Here is a 27,369-nt window from a genome sequence, read left to right as displayed (position 1 = left end):
GCAATTGAGCATTTGAAACCTTTATTTTATAATAATGTATATACTAGGGCTGGGCAAGTTAACACATTATTATCGCGTTAACACATTAGTTAATTAACGCCGACAATTTTTATCACACATTAACATAGTTATTTATTATTATAGGCTGTTTGAAAGGCCGTTGCTCACTGCCTCTGAATACACATACAGACAAACCATTGGTCACAGGAGAATACACGGCTGTCTCTAAGCCAAGGGCTTGACATTCTTTGTCTGGGACAAATAAAATATAAAAAATAACCAGAAACGTGAGAATGATTCAGATTTTTGTTTTGTTTTTATTATATTCAATTTAAACAGCGATTGATGAGTGTATCTCTGCCTCTGGTATGTTAACAAGTCGCGTTGAGGCTCGCGCTGCCTGTCTCTTTGTGAGAGACATTCGTGGAGATCAAAACAAGTGAGCAGTAATATAAACTCACAGAAGAAACATACTGGGGTAAAACTGAGTTTTTTGTAGTTGTTGATATTCATGATTTATTATATTGTTAATAACACAAGTCGACTTTTCTATCGTGAATTGTGTAGCATGAATGGTGTAGCCTAGTTCAATAAACAAGTAGCCTAATTAATATTAAAGGAACACTCCACCTTTTTTGAAAATAGGCTCATTTTCCAAGTCCCTTAGAGTTAAACAGTTGAGTTTTAGGGTTTTTGAATCCATTCAGCCGATCTCTGTATCTGGCGGTAGCACTTTTAGCATAGCTTAGCATACATCATTGACTCAGATTAGACCATTAGCATCGCGCTCAGAAAAATGCCCAAAGACTTTCAATATTTTTCCTATTTAAAACTTGACTCCTCTATAGTTACATCGTGTACTAAGACCAACGAAAAATTAAAAGTTGCGAGTTTCTTAGACCGATATGACTAGGAACTATTTTCTCATTCCTGCGTAATAATCACAGATTTACTGCCATAAAAGTGTATTCTTTGCAACTACACAAACTTGGTGCCGGCCACTGCACCCATGGGATGGCAGCAAAGTTCCCTGATTATTACACAGGAATGAGAAAATTGTTCCTATCTATATTGGTCTAAAAAAATCACAACTTTTTGTTTTCCATTTGTCTTAGTACACAATGTAACTACAGCAGAGTCAAGTTTTAAATAATACAAATATTATTTTTGAAAAAATAAAGTCTTTGTTCATTTCTGAGCACGATTCTAATGGTCTAATCTGAGTCAATGATGTATGCTAAGCTATGCTAAAAGTGCTACCGCCAGATACAGAGATCGACTGAACGGATTCAAAAACGGTAAAACTCAACTGTTTAACTCTAAGGGACTTGGAAAATGAGCCTATTTTCAAAAAAGTGGAGTGTTCCTTTAAGGTACTTACATTTTAGATCCAAACAACCTTTTTTGTTCCATTTCACCGACGAAAATAGTTCCAGAGGAAAGCAACATTCAGTGCGGTGTTTTGTTACTAAATGATTCAGCGTTTTGAATGAATCATTTGAATAAACGACTCAATGACTCACTTATGAAGACGATCACTTGCTGCCCCCTATTGACGGTTATGTTTAAAAGTATGATTGCATGTTTTATTTAGAACATCAATCTTATAACATTATTTATTGCAGCTGTATTTTTTGCAGTTTAAATTATTTAATTTGATTGGTAACAGCCTATAGTGTTTTTACTATTATAACTAAATGTATTAATCAAATGTAAGAATTTAACATGAAAGATGATGCATACATTTAATACGATTTTAAAAAATGGCCTTTATAAAATTAAATAACGCCCTGGGGTGAATATCACAAATATGCAGATTTAGGTAGGCCTATGTAAAAGCTGACAGAACACTGATGAGAATATTATTACTACAGAATCAATATATGTATACCACCAATTTAATTTAATTTGATTAAATTAATGTTTAAGTTGATATTTACAAGAAATATTGTAACTTAATAACTTTTAACTGCTGTAAAAAGCACTTTATTTGTTTAAAGTGTTTGCAAACCATATGTTATTGCACCGTTGTTCATTTAGCAGCACTTGTGTATTCATTATTGAATTTTGCGCATACTGCAATTAATCGTGATTAATAACAGAAAAATCATGTGATTAATCGCGATTAAACATTTTAATCGTTGCCCAGCACTAGTATATACTATTATAGATTTTAATATTTTGAATGCTAATTTTAAAGTTTTAGTAGTTTAATTGGTTTTGTAATTTTTATTAGACTTTTTAATTTATTTTATGTCTGTGTAGTTTTTATTAATTTTAACTATGTTGTGTTTTAGTTGATTTAGTACTTTAAGTTAAACTAAATGAAAATGAGAAATGCTGCCATGGCAACTAGCTGAGATAAAATGTTAAGATTCTTTTAATGCTCTAGTTAACATTTATTTTGTTTAAATATAACATTCCAAGTTCACCCAAAAATGAAAATTCTGTCATTCCAAACCGGTAAGACCTTCATTCATCTTCAGAACACAAATGACAATCTTTTTAATGAAATCTGAGAGATTTCAGTCACTCCATTGACAGCTACGCAACTACCACTTTGATGCTTCAAAAAGTTCATAAAGAGGTCGTGAAACAAATTCATTTTGAATTGAGCAGTGCAGTCCATTTTTTTAAAGAGACACAATCACTTTATATGATTAATAGATTTAGGGCCCGTTTTACTAACAGCCTGCAACCAGCACAGATTTACTAACTTTTGGTGTTAAACTACTGTCAGGATTTACTAAAGACAGGCAATTAGCTAAATAAAGGCGAATAAAATTAGCGCTGAAAAGACGTGGACATTTATTTTTTCATCTGACCTTATTGCATATGCATTTGTAGGAGTTTACATTTCAGACATGCAAGGTGATTTACTAAGGTTTGTGCTTGTCAATTTACTGCAGTTTTTTCTGTTATTTACCACCAAAAAAAAAAAAAAAAAACAGATGCTTGTCTTAAACCAGATGCTAATTTGCACTGCTCTTGGTAGATCATGTTGGTCATTATAAAAAAGGATCCGGCTGTGTCTGTGTTCTTTAATTCGCTTGTTGTCAGTAGATCACATGCAGAGCTTTCCACCATCAGCGTTTTTTGGAACTGCACTCTTTAGTAAATCTAAATATGCTTTTATACACATATAAAGACTCCGTGGACAGTAAGAAAAAAATACCTTAATTTGTGTTCCCAAGATGAACAAAAGTTTTACAGGTTTGGAACAACATAAGGGTTAGTAATCGCTTTTTGTATTTCTCTCTTTGGATAAAAGCTTCTGCTAATTTAATAAATGTAAATGTAATAACCCTTGTTTGAAATCAGTTGACCGTATTGGGTCAGTATTGCAGAATGATTTGTTGATTAGGTAACATTTTGACAATTTCTTTGACTTAATACCAAAGTACAAAGCTATTCAAAGATACGTTCCTAAAAGTTAGCAAGAACGCTCTTCCATTTCCCTGCAGGCTTCTCCCACTCAGCGTTTACCTTTGGCATAGAGAGCCACATCAGCCAGTCCAACATCAACGGCGCTCTAGTGCCCCCTGCTGCCCTCATCTCCATCATCCAGAAAGGCCTGCAGTACGTGGAGGCTGAAGTCAGCATCAATGAGGTCAGCATTGGTGCCAGAATTATATATTTCTCAGCTTCCCAATTAAACATGCGACAAGATGCTCGATCTGACATGATTTTGCTCTCAGGACGGTACGCTGTTTGATGGGCGGCCAATCGAGTCGCTGTCATTGATTGATGCAGTGATGCCAGACGTGGTGCAAACGAGGCAGCAGGTGTATAAGGATAAGCTTGCTCAACAGCAAGCTGCAGCCTCCAGCGCCACGCCGGCCGCCGCTGCCAAGAACGGAGAGAACACGGCTAATGGAGACGAGAACGGATCTCACGCGCTGTCTAGTAAGCTTACACCTATATAAATGCAGTCCATACTTACAGAATTGTCATAAAGAAATTATATTAAGACCATGAAACAGAACAATCTGTGACTTTGAGGTCACAACAAATTAATTGGGATAGTGCTTCATTTTGATAGCTATTCTGCTAACTATAAGTAGGGTTGGGCATCATTTTGATTTGAACGATTCTGATTCCGATTCTTACTTTCGATTCCGGTTCTTTTCGATTCTTGATTCCGATTCTTTGAGGGGTGGAGTCAAAACATGTCACATTGATATTCAATGCTATTTTCGATTCCACGGGGAGGAAAACGCTGCATATACTGTCAATTAGATATTTTTTATATAAAAAATGTTTTTGTCCATCATCAAAAATTTCTTCAGAAGAGATCACTTTATGTGATAAAACTTTTAAGCTTTTTCTCATATATAAACATTGATCAATAACTATTAAAATTCTCACAAATATTTGCTAACTCAATGTATTTTTTAAAACGGGGTAATTGTGTTGCAATAGCTTACACACAGCACAAGTAAGCTTGATTTCGAATGGTAAATTTAATTTAAAAAGACAAATAAAAAATAAGACAGTAATAAAATAAGAACAAATAAACATATTACAAATAAATGCAATAGAATAAAAGATACAAATTAAATAGACTGCTTTCATTTTTCAGGTAGGTCTAACATTCAGGTAAGAAACTGAATAAAAAACGCAAAGTAGGCTAATTAAATTTAAAATAACATTGGATAATGTTTTTTGTAAAAAATTAAATAGCGTCATATGAAACCAAGTTGCACAAGTTGATCAGTCAAGAGCAGTGTGATCGTTTGTCTTTTTGTAGTTTGACTTCGAATAACAAATAACTGCTGTCCCTTTAAGAGCTGCCACACTCATGGATCCTGAACACTGTTCCTGTTACTCAATCTTCATTGCTTCCTGAACTGTTTATGACTGTGTTTACATCATAGACCGTAAAAAAATATGGACGACTCGACATCATCCGTTTCCGCTTGTCAGATTTGAAGCTTTCAGGCAGCCTTGCACGGCGCGGACATCTTGGGACCGAGTCTGCGCAGTAGCGATTTCGGGACCGGAGTTGCGCAGTAGAGCGCAGGAAGTAGAGCAGGAAGTACAGTTGCGATATCAAAAGCCCGCCCACACTCTCGCAGATGCAGAACAATTAATTATGTTGGTGTGAAATAAACAGTTATGGAAATGTAGAAATTAAAGCTAAAGCTCCAATCTGCTCCCAAAAATTCCGAAAAAAGTCCGTTAGTGCCTCAGTGACAACTTCACTCAGAGAAGCCGTCAGTCTCAGCTGTCAATCATGACGTCACACCCCCCGTTTTTATAGCATCAAATAACTAACTCAAACTAAACTTATTTTTAAAACGAACACCTGAAATGAAATCATCGTGATGATAACTGCCTTCAGTGACATAAACTAACTTTGGGGGAAATTTTTTGAAGTGTAATTTTATTATTTAGTTTGCCTCGCGTCCATTAGAAATCACAGAGGGGAGGCTATACTGGGACCGGTCACCGGGGGGCGATCGAGGCGCGAAAGCTTCAGTAAATGAGAGGGAGACTGCAGGCATGGTTTACATTAATACTCTTCAGTAAAGCGCTTTGAGTGCCTAGAAAAGCGCTATATAAATGTAATGAATTATTATTATTATTATTAAATTGAAATATTCTACTCTTAGTAATATGTACTATTGTTCTTCTATAGTTTCATATTGAACTAAAAGAAGCATTCTTTTCATATATTACTTATCCTAAATAAACCCTTCTGCGGCTTGATGACTCCAATCCTTCGAATATTCATATTTAATATGACTTCTGTATGAAGTTGCCAGGATAATAATCATACACTGTTTGTTAATAGGCCAGAGGAGAACTAGCAACCCGACAGAGCCTGGTTTCTCCATTTTGCACCTAATGGAGTTTTGGTTCCTTGCCACAGTCGCCTTTGGCTTAGCTTGCTCAGTTGGGGACACTAAAATTTCAATATAAGTGTTCAAGTAAATATCCAAATAAAATGAATTACTAAATTAACTATATATCCATGGTGAATGTTTATGATTTCTGGACTGAAATCCCTGAATGTTTCAATGTTTCTCCTGGTTTCCACGTCAACGCTGTTTAGGGCTGTGCGATATTGAAGAAAAATGCGATATGCGATACTGCTATTAGTGTGTAAAATCTATTTAAATTATATTTTTAAAAAGTATTTAAAAACTGAGAATGATATTGTCGTTCTGAGAATGATATTGAAAAATGTATGTCGCAAATCTGACAATATTATTTTAACATCAATGTAAACAAACAAAAAAATTGAATGCAAATATTTAAATACCAAAAACTCTTTACTTGACTTGGGTTATTTATAATTATATCAACCTAAAACTTTATATCAAGCACATGTAGGTAAACAAAGACTCCTAAACTAGGGGTGGACGATTATTTGTATTAATCTTTGTTATTAAAAATAAAAACCGTAGTCTTCATATGAATAAAATATACACTGATACATAATAAAGCTACAAAGGTTATTCATTCAAGAGCACTGAGTGATTATCTCTTGTTCTTCTGTTGTTTGACAAACAGCATCAGGTTTACTGTATTAGCCGTCTGTCACTTGACATAATGACATAATGCATGGATGTTCACACGTTTCGCTGTGTGTGTCAGATAGCAGACAGCACAAGACTGCAAGGAGTCATTAGTAACAGTCGTGCCCAGGAGACTTTTCACAATGTTGAAGTAACCTATTAAAATCAATTAGATATTGCGTGCATATTGCGATATGTACATTTGCGATATTTTGATAATTTCGATATATTGCACAGCCCTAGCGCTGTTTGATCTAATATCTGTGGTTTATAACCAAGAATGCTTCGCCGAAGATTTCCACTAGATCTCAAAGTAGCGATGTTATTAATACTGTAATGAATTGTAAAAAATAAAATAAAAAATACAGCTGTTCATGGTTTGTTGATGTTAGTTCACAGTACATTGACTAATGTCAACAAGATTTTAATAAAGTATAAGTAAATGTTGAAATTAACATTTAACAAAAATGAATAAATGCTTTATAAGGGTTCATGATTACTTCAGTTCATGATTACTTCATATTAAGTAATGCAGGCAGTTAATGTTAATTAATGAACCTTATTGTAAAGTGTTACCCATATTTTGATTTAGTTTTTTTTATGTTATTAGTTTTAATTATAATTTAACTATATTAACCATTTTGTTGTCCTTTTTATATATATATTCATATTTCTGTTTAGCTTCATATTTATTTAGCTTCCACTTTTTGTTTATTTTCAGTTAACTGACATTTTACATTTTTTGATGGTTTTAGTTAACAGTAACTACACTGACCTAAATAACTGAATAAAACTCTCTTCACTCCATCTGTTTGACATTTTGGTTTTTCTCTTGAATGCTGAAATGAAATGCAGGGGGTGAAGGTATCTGTGGCTACACAAAGCATATCAATATTTAATGAGGCAAGAGCTGTTCATTGTATGATTGGTTGTTTGTTGCTAAACAACTGGCTGTTACATTCTCACCCTGAATACCTTTGGCACCACAATGTGAGTGTTGCTTTCCAATGTTTTAAAAAGATAACATGGGGTTAAACAGACAGTTGTTCCAACCCTGTGTGACCTTTTGTCTTTTGTAGAACACAAAAAGGTGCACCATGGCTTCACATTTACATAAACTATGCATATTGGCTGGGTTTAGGTTTGTCACACACTGCTGAAAGTGTGTCTGCCTCTTCCTTTGACAGACCACCACTCAGACATGATGGAGGTGGACAGGGCAGTGGAGATCCCAGCCAATAAAGCCATGGTGCTGCGGGGCCACGAGTCTGAGGTCTTCATCTGTGCTTGGAACCCTGTCAGCGACCTGCTTGCCTCTGGGTCAGTATCAAGCTAAAGCTATGGTTTACTTGCTTTGCATGTCTCTGCATAATACGTTTCAAATGGGTTGATACTCTCTGTGGTTGGTTGTTGCTATCAGCTCTGGAGACTCGACTGCACGTATCTGGAACCTGAGCGAGAGCACCGCGGGAGGATCCACTCAGCTGGTGCTGCGCCACTGCATTCGGGAGGGGGGGCAGGATGTACCCAGTAACAAAGACGTCACCTCACTGGACTGGAATGTGAGTGCTGGACTAGCGCTTATGAATCATAGTGCATGAGCTTCTTTCTCTACACATGTATTTCTCACTTCCTAAACAGAATAAATTATTTGAAATCATATTTCTCTCTCGCTCGTGTTGGACAGAGTGAAGGAACACTTCTAGCCACCGGATCATATGATGGCTTTGCCAGGATATGGACTAAAGATGGTGAGCTTCATTCACTCTTATTGCTAACATCAGTTAAATCAGCCTAAATCTAATCCGTGTCCTATAACTGGTAGGTAATCTTGCCAGTACATTGGGGCAGCACAAAGGTCCTATATTTGCTTTAAAGTGGAACAAGAAAGGAAATTTTATTCTCAGCGCCGGTGTTGATAAGGTACAATATAATCTTATGCTTGTTAATCATACTCTGTTAAAATGAGCTGATGTGATTAAATTGAGATGCTAATGGGAATATTCACCTTTCAGACCACCATTATTTGGGACGCACACACAGGAGAGGCCAAACAGCAATTTCCATTCCATTCTGGTGAGTAACAAAAATGATCACAAGCAGGACATTCATTTAACCATGACAGACCTTGACATTCATGCTAATCTGGGGCGACACCTTAAATACACTAATTAATGCTTGACATTAAACATGACTGGATTTCACAGTCTTATCAGTTGTAATGTGACCTGAAGGACCTTCAGAGAGAGTATTTTGGTGCAAGAGCAGCTGCAAGCGTTTAGCTAAGAGTTTTCCACCTGGCTTGGTTCTAGATAGAAAACATCTTTGTTGTTGTCCAGATGTGTCAGTTTTTCAAATATTCCCTTTCACGCAGCGTGTATTGTGAATGTGAATGTTCTAAAAAGTGGTAAAGTCAAAAGTGCACCATAAATAAAGTTATTGTCTCCAAGAAAGAATTGACTCTGAAACACCCAAACGAGATGTTTTTTGTTTTGAATCTTACTGCATGACAGTTCTACGTCACTAGAAATTATATTTGCATAATGTTGTAAGTTGTCTGCCCGATTTCAAACATGTCATTTTACTGATGACTGCTTATTAAATCTTGAGCTCTTCAGAATCACAACCTGTAAGTATTATTAATTATTGATGAATTTATTTTGTACCAGGCGTTTAAAATACATAGTTTTGTGTTTTATATTGTGTAACTGTACGTTCTCGTTTGCCGGCGGCAAGAGCGTCAAAGTGTCCGGAAGTCATACATTTTCAATGGGAGCTCTGACAATTTTTCCCTCGTGGAATTGACAGTTGAAATTGATATTAGGTCAACTTCATGGTTATGATGAGCTATGATGCGGTTCGGCGGCAACCAATCAGAATGTAGAATTGCTCCGCTTGAGAGGATTCCAGAGGGTTTGACAAGAAGGCATACAATACTATTTATAGGCAACATTTTCGCTCTAGAACACTTGTTTTTCAGCAAAATGCAATTAACAACACATCTTTGACCAATTGCATTAATGCTGCACTTTACCAGGACAGTTATTGTAATGTAGGCTGCACACAATTTGATGTTAATGTTAACTAAAGACCAATATTTCCAATAAACTGCATTTTAAAAATATGACTAGCACTGAATTAGGAACTCAAAAGCCACACCATACAAATGGCTTTTATTTGTTTTTTTCATTTGCAAAAATGGAACTGTAAGTTCTTTCCACTGATCAGGTTTTTTTTTTATTTCTTCACATTTACATGATTTCATGAGGCTATATTATACCCTACTTGTGGTCAGTCTAAATACCGATCAACATGATTGTTTGCTTTAAATAAAGTAAAAAAAAAAAAGACCAAGCATTTTCTCTACGTCAGCGCGTCCGCAAATCTTTCTTACAGCGTGGCCAGAGCATAAAGGATGAAGCAATATTTTTTTGTTTTTCAAATTTTAATTACATCAGTCATTCAGTACTGGGATAATGTATGCACTCTTATTGATACAGTTAAAGGTGCACTATGCAACTTTCCGTCCACTGGAGGGCGCCTATTCAAAACAAATGCGTAGTTTGATGACGCAAAGTGTTAGCGCAGCATCTTGGGAGATGTGGTCTTCTCATCACAGCCGGTGGAAAATAGGACTCGGGCAGAAATCACGTTCATGCATGCGGTTATTAACGTTACTGTAGTCTAAAGCAGAGCAGGACCGAGTGTTGTGGACCTGAGCACAGCTGCTGGAGCGATTGTTAAACAAATACCCGCCTCGCGAATACCGGGACTTTTATTATGACGGGACGGGACACAGTCGCCGGGCGCCTGCACAGATCCGCTCTTCCGGTTATGATTTTAAGATAATGCAGCTCTGTTTATCATATTAGATACATTTAAGTGGGTTTAAAACAATGTTATGACGTTACTCTGTGCGTTCACTTGTTTACACTGCTAAGAGTAATGCGCTCCTGCCAAATAAAAGCCGAAACTGAGGGTAGCGCAATGCTGAAACGTCCCTGTCCTTAGTTAAAATAGCAATTTTCTCACAATTTACAAATAGTTGGAAACATCTGGGATATTGTAGGTACTCAACTGAACAAAATGTATAACACCGGCCTAGTGGTTTTTGGATATTTTACTGCAAAAATACTACATAGTGCACCTTTAATGATACAGTATTCACATGCTTTGTTGATGTAATTAAATTACTCACGTAAATACTGATGGTTAGGAAATACAGCTGCAACATCTCATATTGTACCTCAAAATGAGTAGCATATCACTGAAAAAACATCCCGCTCAAGTCGTACTACTGATAAAGGTTCGGGTTAAATATATCTAGTTCTTCCAATGTTTCATCATTGGATTCACGCTTGGATTAATGTGGTAAAATCAGTGTTGTCATTAGTGTCTTTACAGTGTGTATTAGGGGTGTGCACGAGTAGTCGAATATCCGATCTGTAATTGACATTCGAAAACTAAAAATACTATCCGAATTTTACTGCGTTGATTTGCTGGCTGTAAATGCAGTGAACCCATGAGAAATCCCTCTAAATCTCGCAGTTATAACTAAATCCACTGGGACAAGCTTCCTTTAAAATTCTTTGAGGGTTTGTGAACAGAAAACACAAAGTGCTTCACTCAAAATTCACTTAACCGTTATCTGTGTCTCACCAACGCCTATCAGTGGTGCATTTTCTCACCAGGGGCCAAGAATAATATCATAATCCAATAATATTATAGTTTCTCTCTACATGGAAATGTGAAACAATACAAAGTAAACACGTAAGCCATATTAAACACGCACACACGTCGGTAGGCGTGTGTGTGTGTGTGTGTGTGTACGTTCTGCACGCTAACTGACGCGCTCTGCTTTATAAGTGTTTCTTTCCGTTCACGCTCCTTGAGCTTCTAATGCTTTTGTTCTTTAGGCACTTTTACACACTGTTTAATGTTGTAAAAACATTCAGATATAACGTAAGCGTGTGTGTACATTGCCTAATCATAAGCTTGTTCAGAAATGGTGACGACATGTTGAGGGAAAAAGAAAAGAAGCATCTCTCTCATTTTCTCAAAATACCTAATTTAAATAAACAAATATTCGAAGATTCGATTTTTATGAGCCCAAATATTCGAATACAATATTTTGGGAAAATGCCCATCCCTAGTGTGTACAATCGCTGAGCTTTAGGAAGCCTCCGCACCACTCCGGTAATGGGTGTTTTTTTCCAATGTGCACTGTAATTGGTAAATGAATCACAACCAACTGGGCCATCTGACCAATCAAAGAACAGCAGCTCACAGAAATGAGGGATTTAGAGAGACTGATTCATCCATCAAGTCTTTTAACATTGTGATGATGTGCAATGTATATTATGAGAAAATGAAAGCACTTTGATGCATGTAAACCTGTTGTTGAGACCTCCAAAACACAGCCAGGAGCCTTTAAAATAGCTTATTACACGGCTCTGTGAAATACTTGATTCTGATTGGTCAATCGTGCATTCCAGCGGTATGTTATTCCCAGATAACAACCGCCAAAGTTGAATAACACACCGCTTATCCAGGCAGGGCCGTGCACAGGGGGGTGGCCCGGTGGCTAGAGCCACTGCCCCTTTGCCCTCATTGGCTAAAGTGCCCCTCTAGTATGGGGTTACTATTCTGACACAATTCTGCGCGCGCAAGATCATATTTTGAGCGCGCAAAAGGGCATTTCGCGCGCGCGTGAACTGAGTTTTGTGGAGAAATGTTCGTCTCGCAAATGAGAGTATTTCGAGCGAACGGAAATCAATTTTGCATTTAAAATAAGCTTATTTGGATGTGCGCCGACGTTATATTTCACATGTGCAACGTCTCGTTTGCTTGCGCTCGGATACCCGCACTGACTGCTCCACGGCTCACTTGGCAACACAACTCAACGTATAATATGTTATAATTCCAGCCAAATCAGGGATGAGACTGCTAAATTCTGATAGGCTGGCTTAACAACCTCTCACAAGACACATTACTCTACTGAGGACAAGGAAATGTACATGGTGGAAATATACACGGGAAATCTAATTTAACACTGTTGTAAAGTCTTTTACATTTATTTCCAAGTTCAAATGTCTACCATTTGACAAACAACCATACGTTTCTTATCTTTTCTAAATTAATATAAAAGGAAGTATACTACATGTCCATGTTTGTCATATATGTATATACTCAGAATGACAAATATACATAAGTAATTAGTATATAATCTGAAAACACTGAATGAATGAAATCCCATTGTAATTTAATAAAGTTTTCTCGTTGTAACAAACCAAATATATTTGTATTATATGATTATTATCAGATTTTTATTATAAATATGATGTTACCTCTATAAGATTGGACACCCAACTTAAGCTGAATCTTACCCATGTCATGTCAACAAATGGAAGTTAGCTGTTTATTATCATGTTAAATATGCCTTTTACCCCAAATGCCATAGTTTACATATTCTGTTATTAAAAAACTGTTGCGTATGATTTACATAAATCATAAACAAGACCTTTGTCTCAAAATATATTCAATAATTTTTGTGATTCTCATTTGCTACTTAAATCTCCAATAAAGAAATTAAATAGAAAAGTGATCAAATTAGCCCATAATCAACTTTTTGTAAGAATAATTAGAACAACATAAATTTAATTAGCACTAGCGCATAACAATTGTATTTACAGTATGATTGTAAAAGGTTTATTATTCATTCTCTATATTAAGATCATACTCAATCCCCTTATAGTGCCCCTTTTTTGTTTTGGGCCACTGCCACTCAAAATGTCTGTGCACGGCCCTGTATCCAGGTACTACGAGTTATCTTGACCGGTACTACTTATATGCTTAACACTGTCACTGGGTGCGTTTACATGCACACCAGTAAGCTGATAACTCAAAAAATCAGCTTATTGAAATAATCAGTTTTCCCCGTTTACATGCAAACCAGTTAACTGACAATGCAAGTAAACAGCATTTACATGACTTTATTAATAAACCGGGTTATTTCCTTGTAGTGACGTCAAAAATAATAATGTCCATATTTGACTAAGTTTTTCAAATGTTACGTCAGTTGTGATTTTAAATAAAGCGTGCACTGTGTCAGCGGGAAATGTACGGCTCATATGCTCTAATGCTGTTATGCAGCGTTTTGACTGAACCTCTTCTACTTCTGCTGCATGAGATGAGAACACATCTTTACAATTTTAAGAGTCTGCATTTGTGATATATGTCCTTATTTCATGCGAAACGCTAGCTCGCTCTGTCTGGATGCATTTAAATCTGCTCGAAGTTTTAGTTTTTGTCACCTATCACACATCCGCACTTCAATAAGTCGACAGAAAGCAGGTAAATGCGTTTACATGAAGCGCGAAATCGGGGTAAGAGGCAAAATACTACTTGTGTCGACCAGTTTATGCTTAAAATATAATATATTATTTTTCTTACACAAACGCTCCTGACAATGCGGTCCTGATCATGTCGGGGTTATTCTGCGATAACAACCGTCTGGATGTACATTATCCCTTGCATAATATGGGCACTTTAAGAATGATGTGGTTTGCATTTGTCACCTGCAGCTCCAGCTCTGGACGTGGACTGGCAGAGCAACAACACGTTTGCCTCCTGCAGCACGGACATGTGCATTCACGTGTGTAAACTGGGCCAGGACAGACCAGTCAAAACATTCCAGGGCCACACAGTAAGACACTTACATCAGATATTCTACTATTTCATATAGAGTGTGTATATTAATATTGGCTTATTTTACTGTTTATTTTTTTATTTTTATTTTTTTGACTGTTTGTGTCCTTAATACTATTAGAGACATTTTAATTAGGGATGCACCGAAATAAAAATTATTGGCCGAAACCAAAAGGAGGAAACCAAGGCTGAAAACCAAAACACAGAAAGAAATTATTAGTAAAACGTTTAGTAAAAATTTAACAGTAACATTTAAAATACATTTTTCAAAAAAATTTTTTTTAACTAATTTATTCCTGTGATGGCACAGCTGAATTTTCAGCATCATTCCTCCAGTCTTCAGCGCCACTTGATCGTTCAGAAATTATTCTATGCTGATTTGGTGATGAAAAAAAAAAGTATGATTATTAACATCAATGTTGAAAGCAGTGCTTAATATTTTTTGGGAACCATTAAGTATTCTATACACATTTTAAACAGTTTTTCATATGTATGAAATGTGTAAGTAAACATTAAATCCAATAGGTGTTTTAATACAATTTTTGAAAATATTTGAAATAAAAAATATTGAAATGCATTTAGATTTCTGCATTTGACAGATACTTTTATTTAAAACCCCTTAGACTGCATTTAAGCTACAAATTTTAAGTTCATTCATTCCCTGTGAATCTAGCACAAGGCATCTGTGTTTCTAGCACCAGGCTCTACCGTTTGAGCAACAGAAATTAAATATCAATAACGATATAAATGTTGTTCTGGTTGTTATAAAATCAGCAAACATTTAAGAATAGGATTTATATTAAAAGTCCTTTTTTTCTGAAGCACGCAGATAAGCTATGCATCAAATATGACAGATACAGCATTATAGGGTTAAGCATGCTTAACTGATTACATCACTGATTATGTGAACTCATTTTCCTCAGAATGAAGTCAATGCAATCAAATGGGATCCAACAGGGAATCTTTTGGCCTCCTGCTCTGATGACATGACATTAAAAGTGAGCTGCAAGCAACCTGTCATCTCTCCTTTGATGATGTGGCTCTTTTTTTTATTATTGTGTTTTCATTGTCGATGGGGAGTTTGTATTATAATAATATTGTGTTTTGTATTGAACATCAGCTTTGGAGCATGAAACAGGACACTTGTGTTCATGACCTGCAAGCCCATAGTAAGGAGATCTACACCATCAAATGGAGCCCAACTGGTCCTGGAACCAACAACCCCAATGCCAACCTCATGCTGGCCAGGTAATTAAAACCAGCCACCACCAGGCCTTTTTTAAAGATAGTTTAAAAAAAGATTTTACTTGTAATTTTTTGTTATCGTTAAAGTGTTTTAATCCGGCTACTTGTCCGGTCAGGCAAGTAAAACTCTCACTTGCCGCGTCGAAAAATCCCGGCCAAGCGTTAATGTCGAGCCCTGCATGTGTGTGTGTGTGTATTTATTTGTGTATTTATATTTTTTTTCTTCTTATTTTCTGCCCAAAGCGCGTCGTTTGATTCAACAGTGCGTCTGTGGGACGCAGAGCGTGGCGCCTGCATCCACACACTGACCAAACACCAGGAGCCCGTCTACAGTGTGGCATTCAGCCCAGATGGGCGGCACCTGGCCAGCGGCTCCTTCGACAAGTGTGTCCATATCTGGAACACGCAGGTACTGTAGGCTGTTTATCAAACTGTAAATTGTTACTTATTATTCAAATGAGATTAATAAAATAAAGGCTGCATTTATTTAATCAAAAATACACTAAAACATTCACAATATTACTGCAATTTAAAAAGTGTTCTCCATTTTTAAATATTTTTAAAAATGTAATTAATTCCTGTGATGCATAGCTACATTTTCAGCATCATTACTCCAGTCTTCAGTGTCACATAATCCTTCAGAAATCATTCTAATATGCTGATGCTCAATAAACTATTTTTATTATTATTAATGTTGAAAACTGTTGTTTCACTGCTTTTTTTTTTTATATATAACCATGAAATAATAGACATTTCAAAAGAACATCATTTATTTGAAATAGGAATCTTTTCCAACATTATATTTGTGTTTTGATCAAGTTAAAGATGCAGTAAGCAATTTTTGTAGCCAATCAGCAGTAAGGGACATGACCACTCATGATGGGGGAGGGAGGAGAGAGAGCTCAGTGCACAAAACAGACATTAGCAGAACGACTGTAGAACGAGAGAGATGGCAGAGGAACAGGAAACAGGAAAAGTAGGGAATATCATTTTTAAAAGAAGGGTTACAATAATGCAAGAGGTAGAACCCACAATAATATTGGAGAAGCTTTCCAGTGCTGGAGATTCCTTAAAGGGATAGTTCACCCAAAAATGAAAATTTGATGTTTATCTGCTTACACCCAGGGCATCCAAGATGTAGGTGTGTTTGTTTCTTCAGTTGGACACAAATTAAGATTTTTAACTTCAACCGTTGCTCATATAATGCATGTCAATGGGGTCTAAACACACCTCATCTTGGATGCCTTGGGGGTAAGAAGATAAACATCTAATTTTCATTTTTGGGTAACCTATCCCTTTAAGGAGGGGAATCTATACGTTGTAGTATGTTTTTAAGGGGAAAGTATTAACAGGTTAAAAAAACTGAATAATCAACATGGGAAAATTACATCAGTTAGAGGTTCTGTTTTTCGGATTCGATTACTTTTTGATTAATCGTCCAGCCCTACCTACCTCAGGTGCTAAAAATAAACCACAGAGTAAAATGATAGAACAGGCCTGCGGCACTCCATATAACAGAGACTCACAAAGATGGAATAATTTGAATGGAGTCAATGTCTCATTCATCATTGTTTCTTTGCATTGGAGGAATCATAGTTTGGGAATAAATATTTGAAATGAGTGATTCAATGGCAAACACTACTAAATAAAGGGAGAAAAATTATCACAAATGAGTAAATTTGAGTATATACATTAAAATGTAAAAAAAAAAGAAAAGACGGGTCAATATGTGGTCAATATAAATAAACTAATAATTGATTGAATTTGTACTATATTGTGATCTGCATTGTTATCGGGATATGAGATGACTTGTATCGGGATAAGGGATGTTGGTTAAATCAATTGGTTCCAAATGTCGATACCCGAGAACGTATTTGGTGATATAATGAACATTAAACCGCAAAAAGACTATTTAAATATGAATCCTGCATGTCCTGCGTGTCCCTGTGTGAATAAATGGCGCAGACAATTGTGTCTGGTTTAATTGTGTTTCAATCTCTACCATCTTATACGAGGACATGAATGCACGAACGTCATCTTCATAGCCGCCCTGAGAGTTACTTCATGTTTTTTTTTTTTTTTACTGTTTCATTTGAGAAGAATTCATTATATATATTGCATTGCCTGGCTGGTGTTCTCAACGCGGGTCTCAATTTCTGCCCTACAGAGTGGTGCTTTAGTCAACAGCTACAGAGGGACGGGTGGCATTTTTGAAGTATGCTGGAACTCCACTGGGGACAAAGTGGGCGCAAGTGCATCAGACGGATCGGTGAGTTTGTGTTGCAAAGCAAAGATGCAAAGAGTTGCTTGAACATCCTAAGATTACTATGAAGATAGAGCATGGGCTGAGTTTGTTTGAAAGCCATCATAGTTTTTATTAGGGCTGCACAATTTATTGAAATAAAACAGAAATTGTGGTTTGGTGTAATATCAAATCATGGTAGCACTTTACAATAAAGTTTCATTAATTTACCTTAATGTTTTAACCAACATGAACTAACCATCAGGAATACATTTGTTACAGTATTTGTTCATCTTTGTTAACGTTAGTTAATAAACATACAGCTGTTAATGGTTTGTTAGTTCACAGTGCATTAACGTTAACAAGATTTTAATAAAGTATATGTAAATGTTGAAATTAACATTTAACAAAGATAAATAAATGCTTTATAAGTGCAGTTCATTATTATTTCATGTTAACTAATGTTAATTAATGAACCAATGTAAAGTGTTACACAAATCACAAAGTCTGTGATTTAATTAAATGGATATGTGTATTTTCAGTTCTTGCTCATGACCAGTCTCAGTCTCTGAGCGACTTGTTTTACAGTAAATGCAGCTCCACACAAAATCCTCTGCTCATCCCTTTGTAACGTGAATTTGTCTTCCTGTACTTGCAATGAGAAGATCTTCTCAAAAAAGACAACTTTAAGGACTATAATAGTTTTATTTAATCTGGAGAAATATATTTCAGTATTGTAATTTTATGTTTAAAAACATTTCTTAAAAGGGCCATGACATGTCTTGTCTCTTCATTCTTATGGTCAGCAGCCATATCACCCTGTAGCCTAAGACTGGTTTCCCGTTAAAGCTAAACAGGTCAGTAGCTGGATGGGAGACCAACTGAGAAAGCAAGGTTGCTGCTGGAAGGTGTTAGTGAGGCCAGCAGGAGGTGCTCACCATGTGGTCTGTGTGGGTCTTAACACCCCAGTATAGTGATGGGGACACTATACTGTTACAATCACCATCCCTCGAAAGAGATGATAAACCGAGGTCCTGACACTGTGGTCATTAAAAATCCCACGATGTCCTTTGGAAAATGAAGTGTAACCCCTAGTCTGGATGCCAGCCAAACTTGGCCCCGCCCACAACATTTTTAGGTCGGCAGTTCGGTCTGGCCTCGCTCCATAGAGAAGTAATTATCTCCGAACAGAAACTGTTCGGACCAATTAAATCATCAGGGCGGGCTTTAGACGATGACGGACAGATGATAAACAGTAACATAATCATGCATGTCATCAAAGGGGCTTGGATTATATTTGTTTGAATCTTAAACAGAGAGCTTGTTTGTATATGCATCACCTTCACAATTTCTCTCAAAAATGATGATCATGTTGGGTAAGTATCTTTTCTTTTTTTACAACACCGGCAAAGAAACCCGCCAACTACTAGCCTTAAACAATAGCTTCTCGGGGGGCTCTCCGGAAAAAAATGGTGTTTGGGGAGTAAAATGTGTGTTATTTTGGCAAGGTTGCCTGCTAAAATTCGCACTCATGGGTCTCTATATCACATAATAGTCGCTTCAACCCGCGGACATAGAAAACAACACATGGGAAAACTGCGGACTTGGCAACACAGTGCAGTTGAGCTCTGTTGACGTTGCTTCGTTGCTCTGATTGGTTGTAGGTCTATCCAATTGAGGTCTTTCCTGGTTCGGTTGAAACGCGCCCCATAATCACAGCCCAATGGAGCATTTTCAGACTCATATTCTGACTAGAATTGAGTATGACCACGTCAGGCTATGTAACCCCGGCATCCTGGCCAAATTTGCCTATTGGCCTCTGTCCATCATTGTCTCCTAATCATCCCCATATACTGATTATATACTCGTATACCCAGCAATCAGCTGGTGTGTGGTGGGCGTTCTGGTGCAATATGGCTGTCGTCGCATCATCCTGGTGGATGCTGGATGCTGCACATTGGTGGTGGTTGAGGAGATTCCCCCTTCCATGTAAAGAAGCACTTTGAGTGCCTAGAAAAGTGCCTAAAAAACCCTGCTATATATATATATATATATATATATATATATATATATATATATATATATATATATATATATATATATATATATATATATATAGGGTGTTCAAATAATTATTTTCCTCACTGTATATAGTGAGAAAAATAATTATTTGAACACCCTGCTATTTTGCAATTTATCCTACTTGGAAATCATGGAGAGGTCTGAAATTGTCATCAGAGGTGCATGTCCACTGTGAGAGACATAATCTAAAAAAAAACATTATTTTACTGTTTATTTGTATGATACAGCTGCAAATAAGTATTTGAACACATGTCTATCATCTAGAATTATGACCCTCAAAGACCTGTTAGTCAGCCTTTATAATGTCCACCTCCACTCAATTTATTATCCTAAATTAGATGCACCTGTTTGAGGTCGTTAGCTGCATAAAGACACCTGTCCACCCCATACAATCAGTAAGAATCCAACTACTAACATGGCCAAGACCAAAGAGCTGTCCAAAGATACTAGAGACAAAATTGTACACCTCAACAAGGCTGGGAAGGGCTACGGGGAAATTGGCAAGCAGCTTGTTGAAAAAAAAGTTTCACTGTTGGAGCAATCATTAGAAAATGGAAGGAGCTAAACATGACTTTCAATCTCCCTCAGACTGAGCTCTGCTCCATGCAAGATCTCACCTCGTGGGGTCTCAATGATCCTAAGAAAGATGAGAAATCAGCCCAGAACTACATGGGAGGAGCTGGTCAATGACCTGAAAAGAGCTGGGACCACCGTTTCCAAGGTTACTGTTGGTAAAACACTAAAATGTCATGGTTTGACATGACAGGGTTCCCCTGCTTAAACCAGCACATATCCAGGCCTGTCTTAAGTTTGCCAATGACCATTTGGATGATCCAGAGGAGTCATGGGAGAAAGTCATGTGGTCAGATGAGACCAAAATATAACTTTTTGGTCATAATTCCACTAAACGTGTATGGAGAAAGAAGAATGATGAGTACCATCCCAAGAACACCATCCCTACTGGGAAGCATGGAGGTGGTAGCATCATGCTTTGGGGGTGTTTTTCTGCAAATGGGACAGGGCGACTGCACTGTAGTAAGGAGAGGATGACCAGGGTCATGTATTGCGAGATTTTGGGGAACAACCTCCTTCCCTCAGTTAGAGCATTGAAGATGGGTCGAGGCTGGGTCTTCCAACATGACAATGACCTGAAGCACACAGCCAGAATAACCAAGGAGTGGCTCTGTAAGAAGTATATCAAGGTTCTGCTGTGGCCTAGCCAGTCTCCAGACATAAACCCAATAGAGAATCTTTAAAGGAAGCTCAAACTCCGTGTTTCTCAGCGACAGGCCAGAAACCTGACTGATCTAGAGAAGATCTGTGTGGAGGAGTGGGCCAAAATCCCTCCTACAGTGACTGCAAACCTGGTGAAAAACTACAGGAACTTTTGACCTCTGTAATTACAAACAAAGGTTACTGTACCAAATATTAACATTTTTCTCAGGTGTTCAAATACTTATTTGCAGCTGTATCATACAAATAAATAGTAAAAAATCACAAATGGACTTATTGCACAGGTGGCAAACTATAACGTTATCACTGAATTCACTGAGCTCCTGAGAGTGACCCATTCTTTCACAAATGTTTGTAGAAACAGTCCGCATGCGTAGGTGCTTGATTTTATTCACCTGTGGCCATGAAAGTGATTGGGAGGGGTGTCCCAATACTTTTGGCAAGATAGTGTATATACATATGGGAAAACATTTATTTTATAACCTTCATCCTGTCTGAAATGATCTGTTTTTAAGTCATTCATATGGAATATTAATACAAATCCCTACAAGCAGCGTTTTTGGTGGTAGAAGTTTAGTGATTGTTTAATTGTTGAACACAATGATGAATGTGCATGTGCCACTCAAACCAACAACAGATGAATCAGCAAACAGTTATTTAAGTCCGACTGTACTGTACAGACTGTGCGGTTTGGTGACCATGAGTCAGACCACAGTTAAAGTATTAAAGTCATGTGTCAGAGGTGAATATATGCAGGTTAAGCATTTTAGGTTTCTTCTCATGTAAGCGCATGCATTACTTTGAGAAAACCAATAGAAAACAGAGAAAATTAAAATATTTACATAATTCTACTATGTACCATAAATAATCTTGAAAATGCTGAATGAACCATTAATATTAAATATGGTGTTAAAAAATCGATTGGAAAGAAGTCTGGAAATGTATTAAAGTATGGAATTTTGAACTCAAAAATGTGTAGGAAATGGCCGAAAACATCTGTTTCCTCTTATAAATATTATGATGGCAAACAGACCTTGCATAGGAAACAGCACCAATGCCCATTCACTATTGCATGAGCTCTTTTGGAAAACTTCATGCAAACCGCCATTTAACAGATAAAGCGTTATGAAATCATTTATTTACAGTTTGTGATGCAGCTGCTGTCAGATCCAATACAGTTGGTTGCCTTCAGTGTCACATGATCCTTCAGAAATCATTCTAATATGCTGACTTATTATCAGTGTTGGGAACAATTTGTTGCCTAATGTTTTTATGCTTTATTTTCAGGATTCATTGATGGAAAAAAAAAAAAAAAGCATTTATTTAAATTTAGAATTATTTTTAACAATGTAGACTCATGTTTAAAGCTAGGATATGTTAAATTAAGTAAGTTATATTGTATAAAGAAGATTTATAGATTCATATTAGAAAAGATGTCTGGTTTGAATAAATACTGTTCCTTTTAACCTTCTGTACATCAATGAATCCTGAAAAAGTATCCGTTTCCATTCAAAAACTGTTTTCAATGTTAATAATAATAAATGTTTCTTGATCATCAAGTGAGCTTATTAAAATGATTTCTGAATGATCATGTGAACACTGAAGACGGTGATGCTGAAAATTCAGCTTTGCATTATGTAAAAAAATAGATTTTAAATGTAGAAAAAAATAGAAAACCAAATAAATACAGGCTTGACGACATGTCAAAATATCAATGCAAATTTGATCTCGTCATGATTTTTTTTTTTTTTTTTTTACATTGAAATATTATGATAGTAATATTTAGTATTTTATTTTTATTTAGCCTTTTTTATTATTATTATTTAATAATATTTGTATTATTATAATTTTTTTGTTAAATTGTTTTATAGCCATACTGACACAATCACAAAATGTTGGCTAAATTGTGCAGCCCTAAACAAGCACGGCAAACCTGGATTTAAAAAACAAAAACCTAAATCTCTGAATTGTGCAGCCCTAATTTTTAGGTGGAATAAGATTTAGCATAAGGATTAACGTCACTGCCCATTGATCATTAATACATGTTTTTTTTTTTCCCATCTCAGGTTTGTGTATTAGACCTGAGGAAATGACACTGCCTATGGAAGCCATGGACCGACTACGAATGTGTGCATAGCCAAATTTACAGACTGTCCCTGGCCCTTTATCCACTGCTGTTAGTCCACACGTGAGGTGCCAGACCCACAGCCCAGACCAGCGGTCCATCAGCTCCATCACAACACGGACCTGTGACGCTCAACACACACACCAAATCAGCGTGCTCAAGGACTGTTATGTAAAGACACGCTCAACATGAGAGATACACCGCATGTGCACACACACACGCACACACAACAACACAGCTCATTAGTTCCTGTCTTCATCATTCCAAACCCAGGGGCCTGAGGTCCACGGCGCTGTCGTGCGCATATTGTACACGTCAGCACTCTAACGATGGTTTAGGCGTAACTGCATGAGCTAAAGAGCAGAATATGGTCGACTCACGGCCGTATGATATTGACAATTCAGAGTATTGGCACTGTATGTTTAGTGGCTCTGTGACTTTGGAACTGTTCTCCAAAATATGCTCAAGGAATTTTTTTTTTTTTTTTTTTTTTGCCAAACTTTGAGAGATAATTTGATTCTTTTTTTTAAGAGTTCTATGAGTACAGAAAGCCTATTAAATTACTCAACTATATTTTCTAACACGAATGCCCTGTGTTATTTTGTACAACCTATGCAACTTTGTGGTAAGACAAAACTGAACTTGCAGTGCATGAATGGGTGAAGCCTGTACGGTTAAAATATCTCATAGGCCCACCCTAAAACCACGGCACATTCACTCTCACTGTTCTGTTACAGAAACTATAGCTATCAGGTTATTCATTCCTTTTGTTGTTTCCAATGATTATCCTTTTACCTTCCTCCTAGATGACGGCTCACTTTAAAAATGTTGATGACATAGATCTGTTCCTCCGATTTGATGTTCTTTCTTTAGTGCAGCGTATTGCTGTCATTTCCTGCTTTTCTATAGAGGTCTGAGCTTCGAATGATCCTTCGGTTTGGTCATTACACTTTTAGTGCTCGGTATGTGCGCACGACTGTAACCGCGTTAGCAGTCTATGGCTTTACGCGAGTGACAGAATTATGGGTCAGTGCGGTTTTTATTCACTTTCAGTCAGTCAGGAGGGAAGTGGACTCGTATGGAAACTTGTTTCTGCAGCAGAATAAAGAATAAAAAAAGTTAGTTGCTAAATTTAACTTTTTTTCTCAGAATTGCGTCAAAAAACTCGCAATTGCAAGTTATAGAAATCAGAATAAAGTCAGAATTGTGAGATAAACTCGCAATTGCAAGTTACATTTAGAATTGAGCGACAGAAACTAAAAATTCTGACTTTATGACTTGCAGTTGTGAGTTTATATCTCAATTCTGAGAAAAAGTCAGATATAAAGTTGGAATTGCAATATATAAACTATCAAACAGATTTGCGATTTCTGACTTTTTATAACTCACAATTGCAACTTTATATCTCATAATTCTGACATTAAACTTATGATTATGAAGGTTTTTTCTTAGAAATGGGCAATTGTGACTATAACGCAATTTCGAGATATAAAATCAGAATTATAAGATATAAACTAGAAATTCTGAGGGAAAAAATCTTTGTCTTTTCCCCCCTCAGAATTAGACTTTATAACTCGCAATTGGGAGTTTGTATCTCACAATTATGAGAGAAGTCGGAATTGCGAGATATAAACTATAAACAGAATTGCGAGATTTTATCTTACAACTCTGACTTTATAACAATTGACAAAGTCATAATAGAGACATAGTCAGAATTGAGAGATACTAATTTGCAATTTTGTTTCTAGTTTATATCTCGCAGTTCCAACTTTTCTCATAATTGTGAGATACAAACTCCCAATTGCGAGTTATAAAGTTAATAAATGACTTTATATCTCACAATTGCAAGTTTCTATCTTACAAATCTGAGGAAAAAAGTCTGAACTGCGAGATGTAAACTTGCAATCTTGAGATAAAACGACGCTATAAGGAATGTTTTATTCGTGGCAGAAACAAGATTCCATAGACTTCGGTAGTCCACAGTCAAGTTGAGGCATTGCTGTTTTGCTAACTATTTTTGTTTGTTTGTAAAATGACATAGCGTGGTGAAGAATGTAAATGTGTCCACAGGGATGCTCCTGTTGTAATGGATGGATTTTAACTTAACCTCCGTTAACATTTTGGATTTCTCGCAGCATGGTTTTCGTCAGGGTAACGGCACATTGATTTAGAATTTGCTAGACGCTCTCACGTGTCTTTATAAAATACCATTAGACGGTCATAGTCCAGAGAAGCAGCTTTTACCCAGCACACTCATGTCACCTGTCAGCACTTTAGACCTACTCCCATGAAATCCAATGAGCACTTAAAACATCTTTTATCTTTTGGACTGAAATTACTTGAGTGACATTAAACTTTTACTTGAATGAACCAGATAATTAGAAGATGAGGCGGCTGTTTTTTAAACTTATGTAATAGTTTGTTTTTGTCTTTAGATATGAAAATAATCCAAAATGCTAAGAAATGCCTTTCTTTCCCCATGGATCAACTATAATCTGTATCCCCTCCTAAGAATATCCAAATGTCCTGAATTTGTTTTTGTTTTTTTAAAGAGATGAGTATTTTGAAGCTTGCTCTAATATAATCAACGAGTAGATTGTACGAAAATGTGCTATTTATTATATTGTCTATGACAGTGGAATGGTATTTTATAATGTTTTAATTTTAAAGAGATTTACCTTTTACAGTGTGTGTGCAAGCGTTTGCTTCTCTCGGTCCTCAACGTCTAGCACTCAGCTTGCTGTGTCCACAACCCTTTGAAATTTTGTACTTTAAAATCTTTTGTAATTCTAATGTTGTTTTTAGCTCTCAGCAAAAGCACGTATGTGGGCATATCAAAACATCTTGGACCATGCAAATACTTGTTCAGTGATTTTTGTCTCACTTTTTCCCTCTTCTTTCTCTTTTTTTCTCCTCATTTTGCTCACTCTCCTGCAGAGATCACTTACTGCGATGTTGATTTGACTATTGTGATTTGAGTCTGATCAAATGAACAGTCCAGAATAAACTATATTTTGATAGTAGTGTTGGTGTTTTCCATCTGTGTATGAATCTCTAGGAATTCGAAAACACTTCCTCTCCGTGTCGTCAAGAACATTGCATTAAGATTCTACTGTGTGATATTGTTCTATGCACACAAGTAACCTGAGCAGAACATTTAATTATTAAGTTGACTCAAATGCATGAAAGCCGAAATGTAGTATAATTGTTTCTTTTCCCTGAAGTTCTTTTGATGTCAAGTTTGTGTAAAACCTGATGATCCTGTTCTCCAGTTTGAAATTCAGTGAAAGCAAGTCATAAGATCAGTCACACGTCTGCTTATTTAATTAGTGACCTAGAAATCTGTGTAGTGCAGAATAAAAACATTTCTTAGCTTTGTTTTATTATTATGTACTGTGTGTACAATTATTGGGCAGGTTGAGTTTTTAAGGATTACTTTTATTATTAAACAACTACAATGTTGTGGTAGGTTGCCAACTGTTGGTATAACAAAGAGGAAGCAATTGGGAACATCATCAGATCAGCCACGAAGTGGTAGACCATGTCACAGAGCGGGGTCAGCGCATGCTGAGGCACACAGTGCGAGAAGTCACCAGTCAATAGCTACCGACCTCTAAACTTTGTGTGGCCTTGTGTAGAGAGCTTGATTGAAAGGGTTTCCATGATCGAGCAGCTGCACCCAAGCCTTATATCAACAAGTGCAATGCAAAGCGTCAGATACAGTGGTGTAAAGCACGCCACCACTGGACTCGAGTAGTGGAGACGTGTTCTCTGGAGTGAAAAATTGCGCTTCTCTGTCTGGCAATCCGATGGACGGGTCTGGGTTTGACGGTTGCCAGCTGAACGGTACTTGCCTGACTGCATTGTGCTAAGTGTAAAGTTTGGTGGAGGGTGATTATGGTGTGGTCTTGTTCTTTTTAGGGGTTGGGCTTGTCTCATTAGTTCCAGTGAAAGGATCTCTTTAATGATTCAGCACATCAATACATTTTGGACAATTACACTCCCAAATTTGTGCGAACAGTTTGGGAATGGCCCCTTCCTGTTCCGACATGACTGCACCAGTGGACAAAGCAAGGTCCATAAAGACATGGATGAGTTTGGTGTGGAGCAACTTGACTGTCCTGCACGAGTCCTGACCTTAACCTGATAGAACACATTTGGGCTGAATTAGAGCGGAGACTGAGCCAGGCCTTCTCGTCCAGCATCAGTGC

The 27,369-nt window shown here is 36.8% G+C and overlaps 1 protein-coding gene across 1 annotated transcript in view; it reads left to right on the top strand.

Annotated features, from left to right (window-relative positions):
- Positions 1–26,181, top strand: part of tbl1xr1b (TBL1X/Y related 1b) — a 36,503-nt gene extending 10,322 nt beyond the window's left edge. The window contains exons 4-16 of the mRNA XM_067454267.1: positions 3,465–3,610; positions 3,699–3,906; positions 7,712–7,844; positions 7,945–8,086; positions 8,212–8,275; positions 8,350–8,447; positions 8,540–8,600; positions 14,108–14,229; positions 15,155–15,229; positions 15,352–15,479; positions 15,720–15,885; positions 17,644–17,745; positions 23,100–26,181. Of these exons, the coding sequence (XP_067310368.1) occupies positions 3,465–3,610; positions 3,699–3,906; positions 7,712–7,844; positions 7,945–8,086; positions 8,212–8,275; positions 8,350–8,447; positions 8,540–8,600; positions 14,108–14,229; positions 15,155–15,229; positions 15,352–15,479; positions 15,720–15,885; positions 17,644–17,745; positions 23,100–23,126 (1,472 nt within the window). The 3' untranslated portion in view covers positions 23,127–26,181. The remainder of the gene's footprint in view (positions 1–3,464; positions 3,611–3,698; positions 3,907–7,711; positions 7,845–7,944; positions 8,087–8,211; positions 8,276–8,349; positions 8,448–8,539; positions 8,601–14,107; positions 14,230–15,154; positions 15,230–15,351; positions 15,480–15,719; positions 15,886–17,643; positions 17,746–23,099) is intronic.
- The last annotated feature ends 1,188 nt before the right edge of the window (positions 26,182–27,369 follow it).

This window comes from Pseudorasbora parva, chromosome 9, assembly GCF_024679245.1.
Source record: "Pseudorasbora parva isolate DD20220531a chromosome 9, ASM2467924v1, whole genome shotgun sequence".
NCBI classification, from domain to species: domain Eukaryota; kingdom Metazoa; phylum Chordata; class Actinopteri; order Cypriniformes; family Gobionidae; genus Pseudorasbora; species Pseudorasbora parva.
This window is presented reverse-complemented; position numbering and strand designations above follow the sequence as displayed.